The sequence below is a fragment of the Catharus ustulatus genome, chromosome 14 (assembly GCF_009819885.2).
Source record: "Catharus ustulatus isolate bCatUst1 chromosome 14, bCatUst1.pri.v2, whole genome shotgun sequence".
NCBI lineage: Eukaryota > Metazoa > Chordata > Aves > Passeriformes > Turdidae > Catharus > Catharus ustulatus.
Window position 1 is genome coordinate 7,827,392 of NC_046234.1, and position 24,333 is coordinate 7,851,724.

At 54.7% G+C, this 24,333-nt stretch overlaps 1 protein-coding gene across 1 annotated transcript; it reads left to right on the plus strand.

Moving 5' to 3' along the window:
* Nucleotides 1-1,577: 1,577 nt before the first annotated feature.
* LOC117003118 (Krueppel-like factor 5) lies at nt 1,578-23,933 on the plus strand. Its single transcript, XM_033072784.1, has 5 exons — nt 1,578-1,679; nt 12,460-12,507; nt 15,673-16,534; nt 19,222-19,281; nt 23,755-23,933. Exons 1-5 carry the CDS (start codon nt 1,590-1,592, stop codon nt 23,931-23,933), a joined length of 1,239 nt encoding a protein of 412 aa, XP_032928675.1. The 5' UTR covers nt 1,578-1,589.
* Nucleotides 23,934-24,333: the final 400 nt, after the last annotated feature.

Here is a 24,333-nt window from a genome sequence, read left to right on the forward strand (position 1 = left end):
CCTGGGAATGAGAAGTGTGAGCAAGCAGGAATTTCCTCTCAAAATTATTTTTTATGCAAAATTGACCCATTCATGGAAAAAATGGCATTTTCTCATTGGAAAATACCCATGTCTGTAAAAAAACCCTGAAATATCCCTCTTGTTTCAGTGCAGGGGACTCAGTTTGGGGACAGTGGCCTGGCTGGGGGGTGTTCCAGGCCTTGGGATTCGGAACTGAGGCTCCTGGAAGGGCTCAGGGTTTGGGATTGGGATTTGGATTAAATCCTGGAGTGCTGGAATTTGCTGAGCTCTGTGTGGGATCACAGCTGGTGACAGAGTTTGGGATTGGGGTTAAATCCTTGGGTGTGGGATCTTCCTGAACTGTGTGTGGGTTCATGGCTGGTGACAGAGCTCCTGGTTGGGATTGGGATTGAATCCTGGTGTGTGGGAACTTCCTGAGATCCCTGGTGACAGAGCTGGGGGTTGAGATTTGAGTCCTGGAGTGCTGAGCTCCCAGGTTGGGTTTGGGATTGGGATTAAATCCCGGGGTATGGGAGTTTCCTGAGCTCCCGGGCTGGGTTTGGGATTAAATCCTGAGGTGTGGGAGCTTCCCAAACTCCCAAATTGGGATTGGGATTGAATCCTGGGGTATGGGAACTTCCCATATTCCCTGCTGGAGCTTCTAGGTTGGGTTTGGGATCAAATCCCGGGGTGTGGGATCCCCAAACATCCAGGTTAGGATCGGGATTGAATCCCGGGCTGTGGGATCTCCCTGAGCCCCCGGGCTGGGTTTGGGATTGAACCCCAGGGTGTGGAGCTCCCTGAGCCCCCAGGTTAGGACCGGGATTGAATCCCAGGGTGTGGGATTTTTCTAAGCCCCCAGACTGGGTTTGGGATCGAATCCCAGGGTGTGGGAACTCCCAGGCTGGGTTTGGGATTGAATCCCGGGGTGTGGGAGCTCCCAGGCTGGGTTTGGGATTGAACCCCGGGGTGTGGGAGCTCTCAGGCTGGGTTTGGGATTGAACCCCGGGGTGTGGGAGCTCCCAGGCTGGGTTTGGGATTGAACCCCGGGGTGTGGGAACTCCCAGGCTGGGTTTGGGATTGGATCCCAGTGTGTGGAGCTCCCCGAGCCCCCAGGATGGGTTTGGGATCGAATTCCAGGGTGTGGGAGCTCCCAGACTGGGTTTGGGATTGAATCCCGGGGTGTGGATGCTCCCAGGCTGGGTTTGGGATTGAATCCCGGGGTGTGGGATTTTCCCGAGCTCCCCGGCTGGGATCGGGACCGAATCGCGGGGTGTGGGATCCCCGAACTCCTCTCTCCCTTTTACGTTCGCTGTCCTGCTGGAGCTGATTGGCTCCGCACCCTGCGCCGCTCCAGGTTGGCGTTTCCTCCTCCCGCGGCCAGGTAAAGCCTTCCCGACCCGGCACCGGCCTCCACCAGCGCAGCTCGCTCCTGCTCGCCTCAGGGCTTTTTTTTTTTTCCTTTTCTTTTCCTCGTTCCCCCCTTTTTCCCCGTTTTCCCGTTTTGCGGGCCGGGCCCGTCCCCGCGCGGGGGGATGAGCAGCGGGCTGGCGGACGCGGCGGTGTTGGCACCGCTCAAACCCGTCAGCATGTCCGGGGACCCCCACGAGGACACCCCGGTGTTCGAGGACATCAAAACCCCGTCCCGAGCCCTGGAGAACCCTCCCGACCTGGCACAGGTAAGAGCTGGGACGGGGCCGTTCCTCCCGCTCAGGTGTGCGGAGCCTCCCCAAACCTCAGCATTTGGGCTCGGTTCTGCTTTGTTTTTTTTTGTTTTTGTTTTTTTTGCTGCGACACCTCCGTGGCTTTGTCGGCTCCCGCTTCCCCCTCCGCTGGGTTTTCTCCTGGGCGTGTTGGGTTTCGTTTGGGAATTTTGGTTTGGGTTTTTTTTTTTGCCTCCTGTGTGCCTTCAAATCTCCCTGGTGGGTTTTGTTCCCACCCCAGGGCTCAATCCCTGTCCCCTGGCGTTGGCAGGCCAGGGTGTGTCCAGGGCTTCTCCCACTGGGAAGGATTTTGGGATTAGGATTGCGTGCTGGACGGAAAACAGGACTTTATTTTCCATTTGATTTCGTTCTCTGTATTTCTTCGCCACCACGGCGGGGAAGGAATGCTCCTCGAGATTCCCTGGCAGCATTCCCCCGAGATAAAAACCTGGATTTGGGATGTCCTGCAGGCCCACCCCGGCTGTGGGGACGAGGCTCTGAGTGCCACCAGCAGATCCTGCAGCCTTTTCCGGGTGGGAAGCAGGGTGAGGCAGGCCCAGCCCCACCCTGGAGCTGTGGTTTCCCCCTTTTCCCGCTCTGTGGGGTGTGGGGTGCTCGGGTAATGATTAACCCCGAGCCCCACAGCCCCAGCGCCATTTTGATCCGGGCGGGAACGCTCCAGGGCCCAGCTCCAGGGACCCCCAGGGACCCCAATCCCGGCTGCTGCTACCCCAAAACCCCCAGGGTTTGGGGCTGTGTGTCCTTGCTTTGTCCCCACGTCACCAGTGTTCATTTTGGGGCTCTGTCCCACAGAAGGCAGCATCTCCATCTCTGGATTTCCTGGAGATCCAGGGTCCATCAGCAGTGCTGGTGTTATGGGGTCAAACAGGGGAGCCTCCCCTGGGTGCTCCTGCTCCTCCTGTGGGGTTTGGGGTCAGCTGGATCAGATCTCAAACAGGGGAGCTGTTCCTCCTTCCCCTGTGGGGTTTGGGGATCTCCTGGATCAGAGCTGGGTGGTGGCTCTTGGAAAGCTGGGGATTATCTCAGGGGGGAAAAGCTGTCAGGTTTCCCCCAAACCTCCCCCCAAAATGGGCTGGGACAGGGTGAGCTTGGCTTTTCTCTTTTTCCATTTGGGTGGGACGCAGCAGCGTGGCTGTGGCCCGTGAGGCTGTGGCCAGTGGGGCAGTGTGGTCGTGGTTTCCCTGAGACACCTCTTGTCCCCCTCGTGGGGACACCCCTGGTGTCCCTTTCTGGGCCGTGGGGATCCTGGGACAGCAGCTGAGCAGATCCCATGATCCTCAAACCCCCCATGATCCCCAAACCCTCCTCTGATCCCCAAACCCACTCAGGGATCCTCAAACCCCCCATGATCCCCAAACCCACCCAGGAGGAGTTTTCCATGCCCTGGTCCCTTTTCCCCACGGATTCCTGGAGTTTTGGGAGCTGTGGCTGGAGGCTGGGAGAGGCTGCAGGGCCCTGCTCTGCTCCAGAGGGTTTTTATCACTTTGACACGGCTGCTGCTCAAGGCTGTGACCTGTCAGGCTCCAGCTCAGGCAATTCCCGCTGCTCGGGCTGCCCCAGCTCGGGGAAGAGTCAGGATCAAATTGTCCCTGTGGTTTCAAAGTCCCATTGCCATATATCCCTCTGAAATTGCTTTTTAGGTGGGAGCTCTTTGCTGTCAAAAAATTTATTGGATCTGGCTCAGGTGGAAACAGATCCTTTGTGGAATTTCCAATCAGTTTTTCCCTTTCCTTGGCTTTTCCAACAAAAAAAAAACAAAAAACAAAAAACAAAAAAACCACCCAAAACCAAAAAACCCCACACCAAATAAAACAAAAAAAAGAAAGAAAAAAACCAGAGAAAAGGGCTTGTGAGAGAAAAGGACTTTTCCTTCCTGAATTGAGTCAGATCAGCCAGAAAAGGTATTCTCCTCTTTAAATCTCCAGGGGCTGATACTGGAGAAAATAATAATAATAATAATAATAATAATAATGATGATGTTGTAAGGCACATCCAGGCAACATTTCAGGAGAGGAGGAGCTGATCCCCCTGTGTGGCTGTCGGGTTCCCTGGAGGATTGAGGATCCTGGGGGATTCCTCCTTGTTCCCACTTGGGTCCCACAGCATTCCCAGGCACCTGGGGGTGGAGAAACATCCTGGGATCACCCAGGGAAGGACAGGGCAGGAATTGGCTCCTCCAGGCTCCTCCAAACTGGAGATTCTGGGAGAATGGGAATTCTGCTGTTGGAGGCTCTGAAGGACAAACCCCTGGCTTTAACCCCTTGCTGCCTGTGCCAGGCCCCAGGGCAGTTGTGGTGGGGCTGAGGCTCAGTGGGAAACGAGGAAGATGCTGATGAGTGTGGAAAGGGATTTTCCTCGGCTGCAGGCTGAGGAACAGCAGCAAAGGGGTCCCTTTGTACCCCTGATCCCAACTCCTGCCCCATGGGATTCCCCTCCTGTCCTTGGCTCCCTCTGGGCTAGGGGGGATCAGGAAGAATGAAGCATCTCCAGCATCTGGGAGTGCTTGGACACATCAGGAAAGTTCCCAGAGCTTTTCCTGGCACTTCCCAGACCCTTCCAGCAGCGGGGAAGAGCTGTGGAACAGAGTGGAGCAGGGTGGAACAGGGTGGAAGTGCAGATCCCTGGCTTGATCTTGGCAGGGATTTTGCTTCTGGATCACAGGAGAAGCTGGATCCAGCATTTTTAGGAATGCTCCAGTTTTTTTGCTCTGTCTCTGTGCCATGTCCTTGTCCTGGATGTGGCTGTGCTGGCTTGAGGGTGGCTGTCCCTTGGGGCAGGGGTGGCTTTTCCTGCCCTTGGTGCTCCTGTGCCTTGCACAGCCCAGTTGGGTCCTGGTCAGGGCCAGGAGAGTCCTGCCTTCCATAAATCAATAAATCCTGCCTTCCATAAATTTATTTTATTTTTTCGGAGAGGTGTTGGAGTGCCCTGCACAGCTCCCAGGGGATGATTCATTTCTTTGGGATCTCAGGAGCTGCAGCAGGGGATAAATTTGGCTTTTCTGGAAAGAAAACTAGAATTTTGCTCTGGATCTGGAATGAGATGCTTGGGGAGAATTCCCTGCCTTGGGGATCCTCCAGGCTTTGGAAAAGAGTTCAGAAATTCCACAGAAGTGTGAAAAATCCATTTCCAAACAGTGCTGGGAGCCCTGAGGGCTCCAGGGTGTGCAGGAATGGGGTGGGAGAGATGGGAAATTAAATCCTGACCATGAGGAATGGGAACACCTCTGGCACAGGGATGGGTTTGGGAGCTGGTGGAGCCTCACATGAGGATCTCCAGAAGGAGGGATCCTTCCCTCTGTATTTTTTGGGATCAGCTGATCCCAGTGTTTTTTGGGTTTGCAGTCTGATGGGCTTCGTGCCTGGCAGGTGCCTGGCAGGGAATTGGGACAGATGCCCCGGAAGGATCCATTTATCCCTCTGATTGTGCAGGAAAACCCTCAGGAGAGAATCGCTTGTGCCAGGGGTTGCTCCCATGGCAGCTCTGGATAAAACCAGCAGGCCAAAACCCGGCAAATTTATCCACAATATTGGTTATTTTATTTTTCTGGAGGCACCAGGTGGGTGCAGGATGGAAGGAGGAGAGGGATGGAAGGAGGAGCAGGATGGAACAGCTCCATGGAATCGCTGTGGCCGAACTTTGAGCTGCTGGTGGGACAAAGGCTGATTGTTCTGCTCGGGAACTTTGGCTGAGCAAGGAGGGGAGAGAGGGAAGGGGACAAAAAATTCCAGGTGTGCCTGCTCGTCCTCCTCCCTGCGACCTCCGCTTGGGTGAGCTGGAAAAGCGCCTGCTGGGTTGGTATTTAATTTTTTTTTTTTTGCTTTTTTGGAAAGCTGGAGAAGGAGGGAACGAGCGGATTTCCCTCTCAAAGCAAAGCTCATCACCTGGACTCGCCGCCCGGGCTTTGGGGAATGCATTTCTGGTTTGTGTGTGATTGTTTGGGAGTTTTCCCCTCCTCTCTCAAACCTGTTCGGTCACCTCCCGGCGCTGTTTTGTTCTCCTGCCCTGCTCCAGTGAGTTCTTTTATCCAACCCATCCACTGCAAATAATCGCACTCACGAGCGCCTTGTGAGCCCGATTGCAGTGTTTGCTTTGCTCCGTGCTCCATTGGAGAATTCCCGCAGTCACAGGGTCCCGCCGGGCTCCGGCCATTGGAGAGCTCGTGTTTACAATTCAGATGTTCTCAGAACTTGAGCTAGCATGAAAAACCCTCCAAAAAAAACCCCACGGGCTGTTTACCACATCAAAGAGCTTCCAGCCCCGTTCGAGCCCGGCTGGAAAGTCGAACAAAGAATCTTTCATTGAGTTCAGAAATGATGCGAGAATTCTTGGAAAATTATTGTTTCCTCGGCGTGGTGGGGAGGGACCTTCGAGGTCCCACCCAGGGCAGGATTTGCAAGTATTAAAATGCATTTCAGGACCTCGCTCTTTGTAGGATTTTCAGTGCAAGTAGGAGAAGGGAATGGCAAGGAATTCATCCCAGTGAGGCTGCTCTGAAAACACAGGTTCATCCCAAAACCAGGGTATTACCCATCCTTATCCCAAAACCAGGGTATTATCCACCCCTTACCAAATCCCAAAATCCAGAATATCATCTATCCTTATCATATCCCAAAATCCACGATGTTATCCATCCCTTATCAGATCCCAAAATCCAGGATATTATCAGATGCCAAAACCAGGGTACTATCCATCCCTCATCAGATCACTCCCACCTGAGCTAATTTATCTCTGAGCCCATCCTGGAGAGGCCAGAGGATGTGGATTCTCTCCAGCCCACCCACCCATGGGTTTTTTTTTAGTTGTACCCCAAATATTTTAATGTTGTCTCCACAAAATCATCATTTTGCTGCTCCTCAGGGATGTTTCAGGGAGCTAAAACTGATATATTAAAATTCCTCACAATGAGCAGGTTTGATGTTCTCTAAACTGTGGAGAAGCCCCAAATTTGTTGGGGCAATCAGGGCATCTCCCCAGCTTCTCCTCCAAAACGTTTCTGAACGTTTTGTTCCGGGCAGCTTCCAATATTTGGGGGTTTTGTGGTTGTGTGGTGTGGGAGGAACTCAAACCCATGAATTTGGGGTTTGCCATCCCCTCAGGGATCCCAGTGGCAATGCCCAGGCTCCCAAATTCTACCTCTGGAGCTTCCCCAGGCTCGGAGCCTTCTCCTGGGAGCTGTTATTGGCCTAATTAATAGCAACTGGGGATTCCTTTATGCACAGGGAAAACGTGGAAAGGGAGGGTTTGGGTGGAAGGTTTGGGGCTGGAGGGAATTCTGGATTTCTGCTCATGGCAGGGGGTGGGATGAGGTGATGGTTACAATCCCTTCCAAGCCAAACCACTCCACAATTCCATGAAATTCATGGAATGAAATCCCCCTGATTTAATCAGGGGACAGGACCTGCTCCAGTCTCCCCCCCCCGTTTTGGATCTTCTTGCTCTGGGAGGTTGGGGCACAGGGATGGGGGGATTTGCTGTCTGCACCTCAAACCTGACCTTGTCCGGGGTCAGCCCCATGGTTTTTCTGAGAAGAACAGGATTTGTAACAGGATTTGTGGTCTCTTGGACGGGATCTGGATGCCAGGAGGGCTCCACAAGCCCCGGCAAGCAGCCAGTGACTCATTCCATTGTCATCCCCTGGGAATGTGCCTTGGAGAGGAGGGGGAGGCGGGCACAGTGAATCCCCCCCACCCTGGGAGCTCTCCCACAGCACTTCCCAAACCCCAGGATGACCTGGGCAAATTCATCCAGCTCTTCCTGGCCACTGGGGTTGCCTTTGAGCCTCCCAGTTCCACATCCCTGCCCCAGGAGTGAATCCCAGCGGTTGGGGAGGATCCCTGGGAGCTCCAAGGCTGCTCCTACAGCACGTTCAGGACTCGGGGCAGGGACTGGGGGAGCTGAAAAGCTCAATCCCAGTGGCCAGGAACAGCTGGATAAATTCGCCCAGGTAATCCTGGGGGTTGGGAAGGTGCTGTGGGAGAGGCTTTGGAGTTCCCAGGGATCCTCCCCAGCTGCTGGGATTCACTCCTGGGGCAGGGACTGAACTGAAAAGCTCAGTCCCAGTGGCCAGGAACAGCTGGGTGAATTTGTCCAGGTCATCCTGGGGATTGTGACACCCAAGGGTCAGTTCTGGGGTGGAGCTGAGCCCAGAAGGAGCAGTGGAGCTGCAGGGGGGCCCCTGCTCCTGGCTAATTCCAAACCCAGTTTGAATTTGATTTGTGCCCCTGTGACCCAGGGTTCTGTGGTTTGGCTGAGGCTGGAGTAGCTCCAAGGCTCTCCATCTTCCAGCAGTTGAAATGACATGAAATAATTTCATTTTTCCCAAAAATCCATCCAAGGGGCTGGCGCAGGAATCATCCTGCTCGATCCCAAAGAGCCTGGAGGGAAAAGTTCCCCTTGGCTCTGCTGGAAAACCTCCTTTGCCTTTCAGGGGCTTCACCTCAGCTTTGGTGAGCTCAGAAATCATGGAATGGGAATATCCTGAAAGCTCTGCAGGCCCAACTTCCTGAAATCCTTGTGTGCTCCCTTCCCATGCCCTGAGAGTTGTCCTCACACTGATGGGAGAGGGGAGAGGCCATTCCTGACTCCCACCTTCCTTCAGCCCCATCCAGGGCTCATGTGGCTCTTGGGGGCCTTGCAGAGGTGGGATCTTCCCCAAAAATGGGGATCTACTCCAAAAATGAGGATCCAACCCCAAAAATGGGGATCTACTCCAAAAATGGAGATCCAACCCCAAAAATGGGGATCCAACCCCAAAATCAACTTGGGTCCCCCACCCTCACATCTGGAGATGCTCCTGTGTCCTTCCCCTTCTCCTTCCCTGGTGTCTCCAAGGTTTTGTTATTTTTCAGTCCCTTTATGGCTTTGTTTTTGGAAAGGTTTCTCCTCGCTGTTCCCAGCTGCTCCTCGTGCAGCCCCTTGACCTTGCAGTTGGGTGAGGGTGTTTTCCCGGCTCCCTTGGCCTTGGGGATTGTGGCATGATCCCGGTGATAAATACCTGAGCTGGATTGCCTCTGTGGGAGCCTTTATCAGCCGCCTGAGGGAGGGGATTGCAAACACAGCCAGCAGGTCTGGGAGTGGGGCTGCCTGCATGGAGATTCCCAACCTCCCTGCTTCCTGGGAAGTCATTATCTGCTCTGGGGTAACCCTGCCCATCTCCTGGGCCACCCATGGGCGCACAGCTGGAGGATGAATGGAATTCCATCAGTGGTTTGGGGGCTGGGGTCGCATCCTGGGGTTGCTCAGCTTTGGGCAGGATGGGGTCTGGCAGGGAACTGAGGCAGGAAAAGGGGAAAAGTCTGGAGTGGATGATGGGAACCTTGGACTCCATCACCTTGGAGGTGTTCTCCAACCCAAATAATCCACGAATTCGAGGGCAGCTCTGATCCCCTGTGGGGCTGAGTGAGGCCTCCCTGGGCCCTGCACATTCCCATGGGAGCTCAGATTCCATCTGGGACACGGCTTTGTTGTTTACAGCAGCCAAACGTTGGGCACTTGAAAGGAAGAGTCCCGGGGCTTTCTTTGCTAATCCCGTTTCACAGAGAGTTCCAGGAGACTTGAGGAACAAACAGAAAAATAACGTCGATCCAGGTCGGTATCAAACCCAAATGATCAGAGGAACAAATATTTACCCAGGTCAATATTTAACCAGGAGACAATAAATGCTGATATTGAACCAAATCTGGATATAAATACAGGCTATTTATAAAGTGAGCCTGTGAAGGGGCACTGCCAGCGCCGTGCCAGGGGGGTTGATTGATGATTATCCTGCCCATTGTTTGCTGATTCCCTTGGAGGCTGCACTTTCGTGCAGGTGCACGGAGGAGAAAGAGCCGGGCTGGGCTGTGGCACGACCGTTGTGCCACACCTGTGCCCTGGGGACAGTGTCCCCATTCCCTGGAGCCGTGTCCTGTCCCCCATTCCCCCTGAGTCATGTCCTGTCCCCTATTCCCTGAGTCACGTCCCCCCCCATTCCCTGAGCCCCCACATCAGAGAATCCTGGAGCCATGGAGTGTTTGTGTTGGAGAGATCACCCAACCTCAACCTTCCACCACCCCAGGCTGCTCCAGTCCCAATCCAAGCTCCATGGGCTGTTCTGGGCACCCTCCCAGGGAACAATCCCTTCCATTATTCCTGTGGCCAGTGTAATTGGATTGGGCAAATTTCCCGGCTCCTCACTTCAGGCAGGAGTGTTGGAAGGAGCAGAGGATGAGGGTGAGAGAGGCACTGGTGGCACAGCCCCAGGGATGTCCCCAGCCCACCTGGCTGCCTGGGCTGGGCTCGCTGTGCCTCCAGCCCCCCAGGCTCTCCCAGTGCCTGTCTGTGCTGGGAGTGCTTTGTTCCTCATGGGCCACAGCGATCCTGGGGGAGGAAAGAGCTGTCAGGAGCTGCAGCAGCTCTGTGTGAGCCTGTCCTGTGTGGGGGGATGCAGGAGCACTGGGACTGTCACAGGGTCAGTGCCAGGATGCTTTAGGTTGGGCAGGGACACTTCCACTGTCCCAGGCTGCTCCAGCCTGGCCTGGGACACTGCCAGGGATCCAGGGGCAGCCACAGCTGCTCTGGGAGTTCTATCCCAGCCAAGAATTCCTGCCCAAAATCCCCTCCATCCCTGCCCTGTGGCAGTGGGAGCCATTCCCTGTGTCCTGTCCCTCCATCCCTTGTCTCTCCTGCTCTCCTGGAGCCCCCTCAGACCCTGAGCTCTCCCTGGATCCTTCTCCTGTCCAGGTGAGCACCCCCAGCTCTCCAGCCTGGCTCCAGCCCTGCAGCAATTCTGTGGATTCCTCTGGATTTATTCCAGCAGTTCCTCACCCCTCTGATGCTGGATGCTCTTGGCTGCCCAGCACGGGCACAGGTGACGTTTTTCTTGCTCTCCTGTCCCCAAATCTCTTTGAAACAGTGACAGCACCACGCTGGGGATGAGCAGGAGTCTATATCCAGCTGAGAAGGGATCTCCAGTCTGGGAGCTGGGATGGGAGCTGTGGCCAGGCAGGAGTGAGCCCCTGGCACCCCCAGCCCCTCCCTGGGCCACCTTCAGAGGTGCTGCCTGCTCAGCACACCCTGCTTCCCCTGCTGCTCCCTCCTGATGTTCCTGGGGCCATTGTCACTTGTCACCTGCAGATTAGGAGGTGTTTAAGCAGGGGACAGCCACGTCCCAGCCCCAGCTCCCTGTGGTTAATCCGGGTTTATCTGGGGCCTGCCAAGAACTGTTTGTGTTGGACTCTGCTTGGATCGATCTCTGTGCTGATAACGGCTCCCCCAGGCTGGGACATCTGATCCAGGAGAAATCCCAGGCTCCTGCAGGATTTCTGGGAGCTGCCAGGGGTGGAGAGGCTCGTGTCCATCCCTGTGAGCCACTGGAAAATGCTGGCCCTGGAAAATCCACCCTGGAGAGGTGGGAGGGCATTGCTGTCCTGGTTTTACTGGGGCTGGGGGCTTCACATCCTCCAGCCCTCCCAGGGGCTGCTCCTCTTTTTTGGCTTTTGGCTTTTTTGGGAATTTTGGCCACCAGGTCTGGGTGTGCTGGATGGAACACTGCTGGTCCAGTGACACAAACTGGTGTCCAGTGGCCTTACTGGAGTGCTGCTTTGTGCCTTCTCTGGGTTTCATTCAGCTTTTCTTTCTCTGCCAAGTTGAGGAGTTGCTTCTCCAGGATCAAACTTGGGTGACTTTGGGGGGAAAATTCCCCTGAAATTCAGTGCTTTGGCTGAGTGAGAGGAGTTTCTTGTTGGCTTTGCCTTCCTAGACACATAAAGATGGCTGGAAATCAAAGAGGGTGGGTTTGGGTGGGATATTGGGAGGGAATTCCTGGCTGGGAGGGTGGGGAGGTGCTGGGATGGAATTCCCAGAGGAGCTGAGGCTGTCCCTGGATCCCTGGCAGTGTCCAAGGCTGGAGCACCCTGGGACAGGAAAAGGGGGCTTTGAGGTTCCCAACTCAAATCCTTGTGGGATTTTGTGAGTGATCCCAATCCCTCTGGACTCCCAGAAGGTTTCTGGGTGTTTCCTCTTTTCCCTGAGCTGCTGTCCCTTGGTTCTGTGGTGCCTGCTGCAGCCTGTGCCCTGCCCTTGGTGGTGTCTGGTGCCTCCTGCCCCATCCTGGTCTCCAGGGACTGCAGGGAAACTGGGCCATGATCCCACTGAAAACCTGCTGGTTCTTCATCTGGGAGCCTTTCCCCATCAGCTCACACCTCGTGCACTGCTGGGATGAGCTGAGCACCCTGAGAACTGATCCTGTGTGGGGTCAGCTCAGTCCTTCCCAAAAAGAGCCAGGGAATTGTTCATTCCCTGCCTGGAGGAAGGGATGGGCTGATCACTGCAGGGGTAATCATTGTAGGGCTGATCAATGCAGAGGTGAACAATGCAGGGCTGATCAATGCAGTGCTGTGCCTCAGTTTCCTCAGGAGAGCTCTGCACTTCCCATCTCTTTTTTCCAAAGAGGCTTCCCTGTTCTTCCTTGGACAGGCCCCAACTGTCATGGGCAACCATCAACCCCCTGTGGGCAACCATCAGCTCATGATGGGCAAACAACAAACCATGGGGATCAACCATCAGCTCATGGTGGGCAACCATAAAACCATAGTGGGCAAGCTACACCCATGCCATGGGGTATGGGGTGGGAGGAGACATCATTGCCAGAGGGGATTTTGGGGGGGCTCTGGGGGTGCTGGCCCCCCTGGCCAGGGGAATTTGGGGGATTTTTTGGGTGGCAGGACACCCTACTAACCCAGCCCTGCCTCCACAGCTGCACCCCATGAGGATGGACCAGAGGATGCCCCCGCTCATCCTGGAGGTGAGTGGTGATTCCCTTTAATCCTTTAGGGGAATCCTAAATTTCCTCAAATCCTGGAGGTGAGTGGTGATTCCCTTAAATCCTTTAGGGGAATCCTACATTCCCTTAAAGCCTGGAGGTGTGTGATTTCGCTTAAATCCCTTAAGGGGATCCTAAATTCCCTTACATCTCTTTAGGGGAATCCTAAATTCCCTGAAATCCTGGAGGTGAGGTGAGTGGCTTCCCTTAAATCCTCCCCCTTCATTCTCCTGCTCCTGTTGGGAGGAGAAAACACAGAAATCCCCAAGGCACTGGAGGAAGGGAGGTTGGGTGACACCAAACAAGAACTCTGCCCTGGTTTAGGGCAAAATTGGCAGAAAAACTCTGAATGAGGTCTTAAATCTGCAGAACCCAATATTCCAACAGAACAGAAAATTGGGGATACAAGCTCCATAAGGCACCCCAAGGAAGGCCCTCTGTGGGATCCTTTATTTTTTTGCCCCATTTCTTTTCCTGGGGCAGCAGGACCTCCCCTGTGGGAACTGGAGGTGAGAAAGTGAAATGCTGGAGATAAGCAAGTGTGGAAGGGAAAGTCACCCAGCCCTTTCCCTGCCCCTGCTACTGCCCCATCACGGCTCAGGAATGTTCGGCATCCCGAGCTGTCCGGGGCGAGCTGGCTCCCTGGGAACGTGCCCTGTGCCAGCCTGGCTACCAGCAGTGCCCAAGGCTGGCCCCCAGACTTGCAATATCCCTTTTAACCAACCCAACCCATTGTATTTTATGGCTTTTCTCTTTTTTCACATCTCTGTGATCTGTTGGTTTTTATCTGGGGTTAGCACCTCTTCTGTCAAATCGAACTGGCACAGCTAATACCGGCTCAGGAGTTAAATCAGAACATTTTTATTTAATTGTCTTGTGCTTCATCACTGAAAAATGTTGTGGTGTCTTGGACAGAGGGAGGGAGCAGGGCTTGGAGCTCTCTGAGTCCTTTCCCTGCATCTGCAGATGCCTTGGGGTAAAAAGGGAGGGGCAGCACCTGGGACAGGACACAGGGAATGGCTGCAGGGGTGCCAGGGAGGGTCAGGATGGATATCAGGGAAAGATTCCTCATCCAGAGGGTGCTGGGCACTGCCAGGCTCCCAGGGAATGGGCACAGCCCCACAGAGCTCCAGGAGGGTTTGGTCAGTCTGGGTGGGATTGCTGGGTCTGTGCAGGATCAGGGATCTTTGTGGATCCTTTCCACTCTGGGACATTCCATGGTTCCACAGGTCACACAATCAGGATTTAGGCTCTGCCCAAGTAAGAGTTCCCTCTCCAGAGGGGCTGTTTGAGCTTCCTCAAACCAGGACAGGAACTCTCAGCACCCCACATCGGATGAGAACAGACAAGTCCATGGTTGGACTCACTGCCCTCAGAGATCTTTCCCACAGGGAACAATTCCCTGATCCTGCAGGATTCCCAGCACGATTTGTGCACACCCCAGTGCCAGCCTGGCCTCTCTGAGCTCCTCCAAGGGTGGATTTGTGCCTGTCCCCGTGCCTGGGTGACAGCCAGCTCAGCCATGTGTCACCAGCACGGCTCCCAGAGGTGCAAAGGCTCCTGCAGTGAGCTGGAAGCTCCTTGATCCCTTCCCTGGAAAGGGCAAAGAGGAAATCTCTTGGCTGCCACCCAGCTTTGTTCAGAGCCTGAGGTAGCAGGGCTGACTTTGGCCCATGGCACCGTGGTGACACAGTTCAGGGCTGGAAAGCTCGGCTCAGGGCGTGGGCTGAGCTCAGCTCCAGGCTCTGCCAGGGAATCCTGGTGCTTTTCCAGCTGCTCTCCATAGGAATGAGAGCTTTGACACTTGCAGAACCACGTAACTGAGGGCTGGAGCTCTGCACAAGAGCTTTAGAGCTGGGATCTGCAAATGCAGTGAGCAGAACCTGAGTCATGCGGCGCCAGGGGATGAATTTCCTCGAGGATTGCTCCATCAGTTGTGCTGGATTGTGGGCCTGGATCCAGTTCCAGCAGGCAGGAATCAGGAGGGGAAAGAACCAGAGCCAGAGCTTCTGGTAGCTTGGAGGTTGTAAAAACAGCTCTGTAAAACCAGAGCTAGCCCAAAGCTTGGGCCAGGGCTGAGTCACTGCCCAGGTGAGGCAGGAATGTTCCTGTTTTAGGTGAATTAGTGGCAACACCACTTTGATTTCTAGACCCAAATTATTCCCAATTAATTAAAAATGCTGTCCTAGAATTCCTCAGCTCATTAGAGAGGCTGTCCCAGAGCAAACCACTGCTCAGGCTGCTGGGGTTAAAGGAGACCAGAGCCTGTCCAAGGTGGGCTGGATCCATCCCTTTCCTGGAGCTCACTCCTGCTGCTCATGTCAAAGCTTTGTACCCAAACCTTGCTTGCCTTTATCAGGTTTGATTTCTGCATCCTCTCCTGCTGTTATCAGGGAGATAGGGAGGGGGGAAGTGGGGCAGAGGATGCTGATTCAGCCCTGAGGAGCCTGGCTGAGTCAGAGCCGGAGATAAATCACCTCAGCTCAGGTTCTGGGCTGTTCGTGGGCTGTTCCTCCATTTCCTGCTGGCTTTAGGGCAGCCAGGCTGGTGAGGGGCTTGGAACACAAGTGAGGAATGGCTGGGGGTTGTTTAGCTGGACAAAAGGAGGCTCAGGAGTGACCTTGTCAATCTGTAATTCCCTGAAAGGTGGCTGTGCTCAGCTGGGGTTGGGTTGTCCAGGCAGCACTGACAGAAGCAAAGGACACAGCCTCAAGCTGCACCAAGGGAAATTTAGATTGGATATTAGGAAAAAGTTTTTAATGGAAAGAGTGATAAAATACTCAAATTACTGCCTGGGGAGGTGGTGGGGTCACCATCCCTGGATGTGTTTAAGAAAGCCTGGATGTGGCACTCATGGTTTAGTTGAGGTGTTAGGGTTGGGTTGGACTTGATGAACTTGAAGTTCCCTTCATACCCAGTGATTCTGTGAATTCTGGGATTCTGTAAATTCTGTGAATTCTGTGAGTGTGTGAATTCTGTGAGTGTGTGAATTCTGTGAACTGTGTGAATTCTGTGAATTCTGTGAATTCTGTGATTCTGTGAATCCTGTGAACTCTGTGATTATATGAATTCTGTGATTGTGTGAATCCTGTGAACTCTGGGTGTCAGTCTCACCTTTCCCAGCCCCGTGTGGTGTTTCTGCCGCAGGCACGCTCCGAGATGGACAAGTACCTGTCCAGCGAGGCGCCGCCCGTGCCCATGCTGCAGGACAAGAAGTACCGCCGGGAGAGCGCCTCGGTGGTGGATGAGTTCTTCTCCACAGAGAAACCCAGCTCCACACCCTACAGCGTGAACATCAACGTCATCCTGCCCGACACCACCCACCTGCGCACGGGGCTCTACCGGCCCCCCAAACCCGTGGCTGCCTTCCCTCCGATCAAAACCGAGCCCGGCACCGGCTTCTCGCAGCCCTGCTCGTCCTCCTCCACGCAGACCCTGCCCGATTTCACCAGCGTGTTCAGCATGCCCCAGTCCGTGGCCGTCAATAACATTTTTGTCAAGCAGGAGATGGCGGCGGAGATGCCCCTGCCCGCCCACCCGCAGCAGCCCCAGCTCTTCCAGATGCCCGACATGCCCAGCCTGGCGTCCTCCTCCAGCAGCACCACGGCCATCAGCTGCCTCAGCGGGGTCACCATGGCCACGGGCTCCGTGGCCAGCGTGCCACACAGGCCCCTCAAGCAGTACCCGCACGTGCCTCAGGGACAGGGAAGCTTTGGGAACATCCCCGGGCAGTTCTACCCCGCCCCGGGGGTGACTCTGCCCCCCTCGCCCCCCAACTCGCAGCCTGGCAGCCCCGAGAACCAGCCCGAGCTCATCAACACCATCTCCCCCCCGCCCTCCTACGAAGCCACCTTTGGACTGAAGCTGGTCCAGTCGTCCCAGATCCCCCCGGTCCCCAATGGGGTCGGGGGCCTGTCCCAGGGGCACATGGTGATGCAACCCCCCAAGTACAACCGGCGCAACAACCCCGAGCTGGAGAAGAGGAGGATCCACCACTGCGACTACCCAGGTGTGCCCACAGGGGATTTGGGGGATTTGGGCACTCCGAGGGTGGGAGGGAGCCTCCAGGGGGCATAATCTGGGATCTTTTGGGGTGGAGCTGTGGATGCAGCCCCAGGGAAGGGCGGGGAGTAGAAGAGGTTGGTGCCACCAGCACGGTGTGGTTGATGCTTTGTCCCCTCCCCTCTCCCTTTGTCCTCTGGTAAAAGCAGCTCAGCAAGGCAGAGAGGTCCTGCAAAGGCAGAGATGCTCCTGGGAATCCGGATTTGGGAATCTGGATTTAGGGATCTGCTCCTGGGAATCTGCACTGGGAATCTGAATTTAGGAAACTGCCCCTGGGAATTTGAGTTTGGGAATCTGCTCCTGGGAATCTGAACTTGGGGATCTGCCCTTGGGAATCTGAACTTAGGGATCTGCTCGTGGGAATCTTCACTGGGAATCTGAACTTAGGGATCTCCCCCTGGGAATCTAAATTTGGGAATCTCCACTGGGAATCTGCCCCTGGGAATCTGAACTTAGGGATCTGTGCCTGGGAATCTGAATTTAGGAATCTGCTCCTGGGAATCTGCCCCTGGGATCACCCAGTGCCACCCCCTGCCATGGCCAGGGACACCTTCGCTGTCCCAGTTTGCTCCAAGCCCTCAAGCTGGATCAGCCCAGAGCAGCTGTGGTGCCCCTGGATCCCTGGAAATGCCCCCTGGACAGGGCTTGGAGCAGCCTGGGACAGTGGAAGGTGTCCCTGCCCAGGGGGTGGAATGGGATGAGTTTCCCTTCCAACCCAAAGCAGTCTGGGATTCCATGAGACACACCAGGGATGCAAATCCCATGGGGAGATCCCAGTGAGATCCCATCTGAGGGCTGGGAAATCGCCACTCCTGGAGCCAGGACACACCTCCCACATTCCCTGTTGTGGACTAGCAAACAGTTTTGGGGTTTGTGGATGAGGAAAGTTACTTCCCAGCTGCCTCCTGTGGGATTTGTGGGCTCTTTCCATGGAATCCACATTCTGTCCCCAGCCATGGTGCCAGGAGCTGCAGAAGAACAGGACAGGCTGAGAGATCTTTGTGTGCTTACACCTTCCCACTCTCTGGCATCCTGTGCATCAGGGATTTTCTGAGCCAGAAGCTGCCAGTGGTTGATGGCTTGTGCTGGATTTTTTTATTTTTTACCTTCTGGTTATGGTGAGAATATGAAAACTGGAATTAGAGTTGAGACAGATTCCTCATGTCTGACTGCTCAGAGGCTCATCCTGCAGGATTTGCACCAAGGCAAAGCTGGGTTTAGCAGGATTTTGGTCTGTGGTGAAAAAAAAAACAAAACCAACAAAACACAACTGAAAAAAACCCACTCTCCCACTCTGTGCTGAATAAACCCTGGGTGTGTAGATGCAGAGATGGAGCAGGGATCCATGGAGGGTTCAGCAGGGGGTGACTCCAGTCAGGAATAATGGGAAGGAATTCTCACAATCTGCTCTGAGTGAGGAACTGATTTGGCTTGGAGATTCCACACCTGGAACCAGATCAACATGGGAGACCTGATTGCAAACCCCTTGTCCAGAACCTTCCAGGGCCTGAAGGGGCTCCAGGAGAGCTGGAGAGACACGGGATGGAGGGACAGGACACAGGGAATGGCTCCCACTGCCTCAGGGCAAGGATGGGTGGGATTTTGGGCAGAAATTCCTGGCTGGGATGGAACTCCCAGAGCAGCTGTGGCTGCCCCTGGATCCCTGGCAGTGTCCCAGGCCAGGCTGGACACTGGGGACAGTGAAAGGTGTCCCTGCCATGGCAGGGGTGGGATGGGAAGAGCTTTGAGGTTCCTTCCCACCCAAACCATGCCAGGATCCCATGATCTCTGTCCCGAATTTGAGGGATTGCCAAAGGTTCAGAGCCCAGAAGCAGAACTGGACGGGGCCACCAGCCCTTGTCCTGCTGCCAAGGGGGGAGAAGCAGCTCCTGCCCCACCTGAGCAGGATGGGACCGAGGCTGGTCCTGGGCAAGAGGCTCCTTTGGGCTGGGATGAAACACTGGGATTAAAAACATGCCCTGCTTGTGCACGTCATAAAAATTCAAATTCCTATTTGAATGTCCTCATCAAAACACAAAGCAGCAGGGCCAGAAGGGCACCAGAGGCTTCCTTAAACTTTATCCAAATGAAACTTAGAGGAATTAAGCCTGACTCGTTTAGAGGCACCCGCTGTTGGAACTTTTCCCCAGTCACTGTTTCTGTTAAACCCTGTCTTTGATGGAACCTGTTCATGCTGGTCTTGTGAAAACACTTCCCCCTGGCTCTGTTCTGGCACCTGGAAGCCAAGTTGTGACTGTCCCTGGCTGTTTCCTGCTTCCTGGAACATTTCTAGCATGTCTGCTGGGCCAGGACTGTTCCAAAGCCCACGGGAAAAAAAAATAAAGTGCAAAGTGATATCAGGTATGGCTGGAGCCCAAAGAGACAGGGTAGCACAGAGCCAGAAATGAGGGAGAATTGAGATTTTTCATCCTGCTGGTGGAATCAGGGGGTTGAACCTCTGTGCTTGACTCTTCCCCCATTAATTCCCAGCACAACTCCCATGGGTGGCAGGAGAAGGTGTTAGTCTGAGCTCAAGCCAGGCTTATTTGCACGGCCCTCCCCTCAAATATCAGAGTTTGTTGGATCAAGGCTCCCTTTCTCACTGGGAAATTGTGGTTTTTTCTGCCCTTGCAGGCTGCTCCAAGGTTTACACCAAGAGCTCCCACCTGAAGGCGCATCAGAGGACTCACACAGGTAAGGGCAGCTCCAGGGCAGGGACTGGGGGGTGTTGGGATGGAATTCCTGCCTGGGAGGGAGGCCAGGCCCTGGAATAGAATTCCCACAGCAGCTGTGGTTGCCCCTGGATCCCTGGAATTGTCCAAGGCCAGGTTGGAGCAGCCTGGGACAGTGGGATTTAGTGTGGTGCAAGATGAGCTTTAAGATCCTTCCCGTCCTGATCTGTTCTTTGATTCTTCGATTTTTTTGTCACACTGAAATGTCCCAAATCTTACCTGGGGCTGATCCTACTGATCCTACAGGAAGGTTGAGTTGCAGGTTTAGGATCTCAGAGGAGACCAGGGCATCTCATTGTGTCAAACAAAAGAGATTTTTATCCCCAGAACTGATCCCAGCTCCCCTGGGCTGATCCACAGAGCAGATCCCAGCTCCACTTGGCTGATCCCAGCTCCACTTGGCTGATCCCAGCTCCCCAGGCTGGTCCCCAGAGCAGATCCCAGCTCCACTTGGCTGATCCCAGCTCCACTTGGCTGATCCCAGCTCCCCAGGCTGGTCCCCAGCGCTGATCCCAGCTCCATTTGGCTGATCCCAGCTCCGTGACTCTCTGCATTCAAGCCCCGGCGCCCTCATTAAGGCATTTATTATACCTGAAACGTTATCAGATCCCCAGGTAGTCCAGGAACCATCAGTGCCCTCATAAATCTCTTTTATAGGAGGGCTGATCTTTACTGAGGGCAATTAAGCCGGGCCCAGAGTTCACTTCTCTTTTTTATGAACAACGACCAAACCCCGTTCTGCGGCTGGGAATTGGTTCTGGCTCTTGGCTCCGTTCCTTCCTCCCCTTATCAGCCCTTCAAACAAAGAATTTCACTTTGTGCCTGAGCCACGATATTTCTTTGGCAGGGGCTGGGGAGGAGGGGGCTGGAAAACAGCACGGAAGGGGTGGAAAAAAAAAAGGAACAGGAAGGATGTTGTCCCTGAGCTGGGTGCTGATAGGGATTTATCACAGTCTGGAATCAGGGCTTTAAAATTAAATTAAATTCAATTAAATATCTCTTCTGTCGGGAGGTCTGTACCCAGGACAGGATCCACGATTTGGGCACATCCAGGAAAACTTGGATGGGTTTGAAATCCAGGAAAACTCAGTGGTTTTTCCACGTTTCCCAGTAATGAGGCAGGAAATCCAAAGTGGTTTTATCTCCTTCCCCTGCTGTTAGAGGGAAGGGTGGAAAGGTGAGGGAGGAGAGCTGCTGGTGTGGGATGAGCAAAAATCAGGGAATGCCATCCAGAACCACCCCACAATCCTGGCCCAGGATCTCTGCACCCAAAATTTTTAGTATTTTCTTTGGAGCCTTGGCCTCGCTACAACAGCAAGAGCTCACCCCAAACCCTGCCTTAGCTCCATCACCCAAAGGGTTAAAATGTCCCTTCTCCCATTCCCTGCCGGAGAAAGGCAGACCTGGGAGCTCTTTCCTTGTGGTTTCCCGTTGCCATGGGCTGGGTGTTTTCCTCTCCTGGAGCCACCACTCATTTCCTGGGTGCCACAGGGAGGTTAAACATAAACCCCTGGGCTGGGAATGCCACCCTGGATCCTTTGTTCCATTCCTGCTGGGAATGTCACCCTGGATCCTTTGTTGGGACCCAGGCTGGGAATGCCACCTTGGATCCTTTGTTCCTGTCGGGGCTGGGAATGCCACCCTGGATCCTTTGTTCCATTCCTGCTGGGAATGCCACCCTGGATCCTTTGTCCCTGTCTGGGTTGGGAATGCCACCCTGGATCCTTTGTTCTATTCCTGCTGGGAATGCCACCCTGGATCCTTTGTTCCAGCCCACCCTGCCGTGCTGGCCTGGGAGGGGCAGCCAGCTCCTGGGACAATGGAAATCCTGGGACAATGGAAATCCTGGGACAATGGGAGACTTTGGGTTTCTGTCCTGGAGATTAGTCTGAAAGCAAAGGGCTTTGGTGGGGCTGACCCAGCCAGGGGCCCTGAAGGGGACAATGTGGGGCTGCGAGGGGTAAATCCTGCTTTTGGGAAAATCTTGATTTTGGCAAATCCTGCCTTTGGGGAAATCTATTTTGGGCCAAATCCTGCCTTGGGGTAAATCCTATTTTTGGGCAAATCCTATTTTGAGGCAAATCCTGCCTTTGGGGAAATCCTACCTTTGTCTTGGCATGTCCCAAGTCCATGAAATCCCCACCAACTCCTTATAAACCCTCTGCAAGTGCTGTGTTTACCTGAGCCATAAAAATCCCCGTCCCTTTCCCATGGGGCAGCACCCAGGGGCTTTTGGAAGAGCAGGACATGCTCGTGCTGCTCTGCCTCCTCCAGGATCATGAATCCACGTTTTTCTGTTTTATCCACTGGAGACCTTGATTTCACTTCCCTGCCCAAATGTGGCATTCCCAGCCCTGGAATTATTGGAGGCCAGGTTGGATAGGACTGGATCTAGTGGGGTGGTCTAGTGGAACCTGGTCTAGGGAAGATGGGCTTTAAAGTCCCTTCCAAGCCAAGGCATTCCAGGATTCCCTGGTTCTGTGGGAGGAAGGGCTCCCTGGGAAGCGTGGAGAGGAAGGAATCCCTAGAAATTGGTGCAGGAATCCCTGGAAGTTGGTGGAGCCCATTCTGGGCAGGGTGGAAAATAAAGAACTTTCTGGTCCTTTCCAATCTGAGCTGTTCCAGGATTCCCTGATTCCATGGAGCAGCCCATGGGACAAAGGGCTCCCTGGAAGCAGGGAAAGGTCTCCCTGGAAGTGTGGAGAGGAAGAAGTCCCTAGAAACTGATGCAGGAATCCGTGGAAGTTGGTAGAACCCATTCTGGGCAGGGTGAAACACAGAGAACTTTCCGGTCCTTTCCAAGCTGAGCTGTTCCAGGATTCCCTGGAACTCCTGGATCTCCTGGTTCCATGGAGCAGCCCATGGGAGGAAGGGCTCCCTGGGAAGTGTGGAGAGGAAGGAATCCCTAGAAGTTGATGCAGGAATCCCTGGAAGTAGGTGGAACACGTTGTGAGCAGGGTGGAACAGGAAGAACTTTCCGGTCCTTTCCAAGCCGAGCTCTTCCAGGATTCCCTGGAACGCCTGGTTCCATAGAGCAGCCCGTGGGAGGAAAGGCTCCCTGGAAGGATGGGAAGGTGTCCCTGGGATTGCTGGGGAGGAAGGAATCCCTGGAAGCAGGGCAGGGCAGGGCACACATGCCCGTGCATGCGTGCTGCGTGCGGACGTGCGCTCCCGCCGCGCCGCTGCGCCCGGCAATTGGCCCCGGAAAGGGTAAATATTTGAGGTCGGGGATGTCAGCACATTCCCTGAACTCTGCCTGCTTGTTCAGGCTGTTAAGAGCAGCACTAATATTTGAGAGCACCACGCCCTGCGTGGGGACAGGGCTGCAGGCAGGGTTCAGCGCCGTGGCCTGGCTGGAAGCGGCCGCGGGCTTTTCCAGCCCGGTTCCCAGCTGGGAAGGTTGGGTGGATGAATGGGTTTGGGGTGGGAGTGGGTGTGTTTGGGAAGGAGGGGGAGAGGTGACATCACCTGAACGCCTGCAGGGAAACACAATGGTTGTGTACAGAGTTACTGGCAGGGCGCGCTCGGAGGTGTAGAGCATTAGGTCATAGAATCCTGGAATGGTTTGGCTCTGGGAGGGATCTTTAAAGGCTGTCTGATCCTTTTGGGATGTCTTCCACTAAGCCAGGTTGCTCCAAACCCCATCCAACCCAGCCTTGAGCACTTCCAGGAATGGGGCAGTCACAAATATTGGATGGCGGTTTCAAAAAAATTTAGATTTTTCAGATGGAAATGTAGATTTAGAGCCCTGTCTCCCTCCTGGTGCCTCCCACCTTCCTTAGGAATTTTTGCCTTTTTATTTAAACCACCCCCCTAATTTACAAGCTGGTTTTAACCAGAAACGCTCCAAAATCCCAACTGGAGGAGCACCAGAAGGCAAAGTGGGAGGGGTGAAGAGGGCCAGGACCTGCTTGGTCCTTGCTCAATCCCTGTGCACTCTGGGCAGTGCCAAGGACGTTGGGTGTCTCCCAGAGGTGTTTTTTGGGTGTTTGGGGGTGTTTTTGGGACTCTGGGCAGGAGGAGAAGACGGACAAGACCTGTGTGGTGCAGCTCAACCCCTGTGCACTCTGGGCAGTGCCAAGGACATTGGGTGTCTCCCAGAGGTGTTTTTGGGGTGTTTGGGGATGGTTTTGGGAGTGTTTGGGGCTGGTTTTGGGGGTTGTTTTGGGGGTGTTTTTGGGGGTGTTTGGGGGTGTTTTTGGAGGTGTTTGGGGGTGGTTTTGGGAGCGTTTGGGGGTGTTTTTGGGACTCTGGGCAGGAGGAGAAGAGGGACAAGACCTGTGTGGTGCAGCTCAACCCCTGTGCGCCCTGGGGAGCCCTGGCAGTGCCACAGGATCCGGGCACCTCCAGAGGCCTGGGGGTGTTTTTGGGAGGTTGGGCACGTGCCCTGTGACCTGTGCTCTGTGACTGTGACCTGTGGCTGTCCCCTGGGCAGGTGAGAAACCCTACAAGTGCACGTGGGAAGGCTGTGACTGGCGCTTCGCCCGCTCGGACGAGCTCACCCGGCACTACCGCAAGCACACGGGCGCCAAACCCTTCAAGTGCCTGGCGTGCGGCCGCTGCTTCTCCCGCTCCGACCACCTGGCCCTGCACATGAAGAGACACCAGAATTAGGAGCCACCTCCCTTCCTGCCTCTCCCAGAGCAGCTCAAACTCTTCCCTCCTCCCAGGGGAGAGCCTGTACATAGGAACGACCCCACGCCGCGATCACCGAGGCAGCAGCAGAGCCCCTGCCAGCCTGGCCCCGACTCTGTCTGGTTTTCCAAGAGACTGGAACGGGCCCAGCTCATTTGAGATGAGCCCTGAGTGCAGATTGATCTCCTGACGAGGCTCCTGGTGGCACCGGGCCCATGGAGCTGGGATCCCAAGGGCCTGCTCCCGGCAATCCCGCTATTTATTTGTCACTCAGGAGCGACCACGTGGCTCGACTTTTGGGAGGGGTTTTGCCCCTTTGGTGAGGCCCAGGAGGATGGGACAGCTTGGCTGTGACAGGTCTCACCTGGACTCTCTTGGA

Bases quoted from the DNA above. Each gene is read 5' to 3' on its own strand.
- LOC117003118 (XM_033072784.1), top strand. From the start codon at position 1,590: ATGTCCGGGGACCCCCACGAGGACACCCCGGTGTTCGAGGACATCAAA. The intron at 1,680-12,459 runs GTAAGAGCTGGG...CTGCCTCCACAG, and splicing joins ACCCTCCCGACCTGGCACAG to CTGCACCCCATGAGGATGGA. The intron at 19,282-23,754 runs GTAAGGGCAGCT...TCCCCTGGGCAG, and splicing joins GCATCAGAGGACTCACACAG to GTGAGAAACCCTACAAGTGC.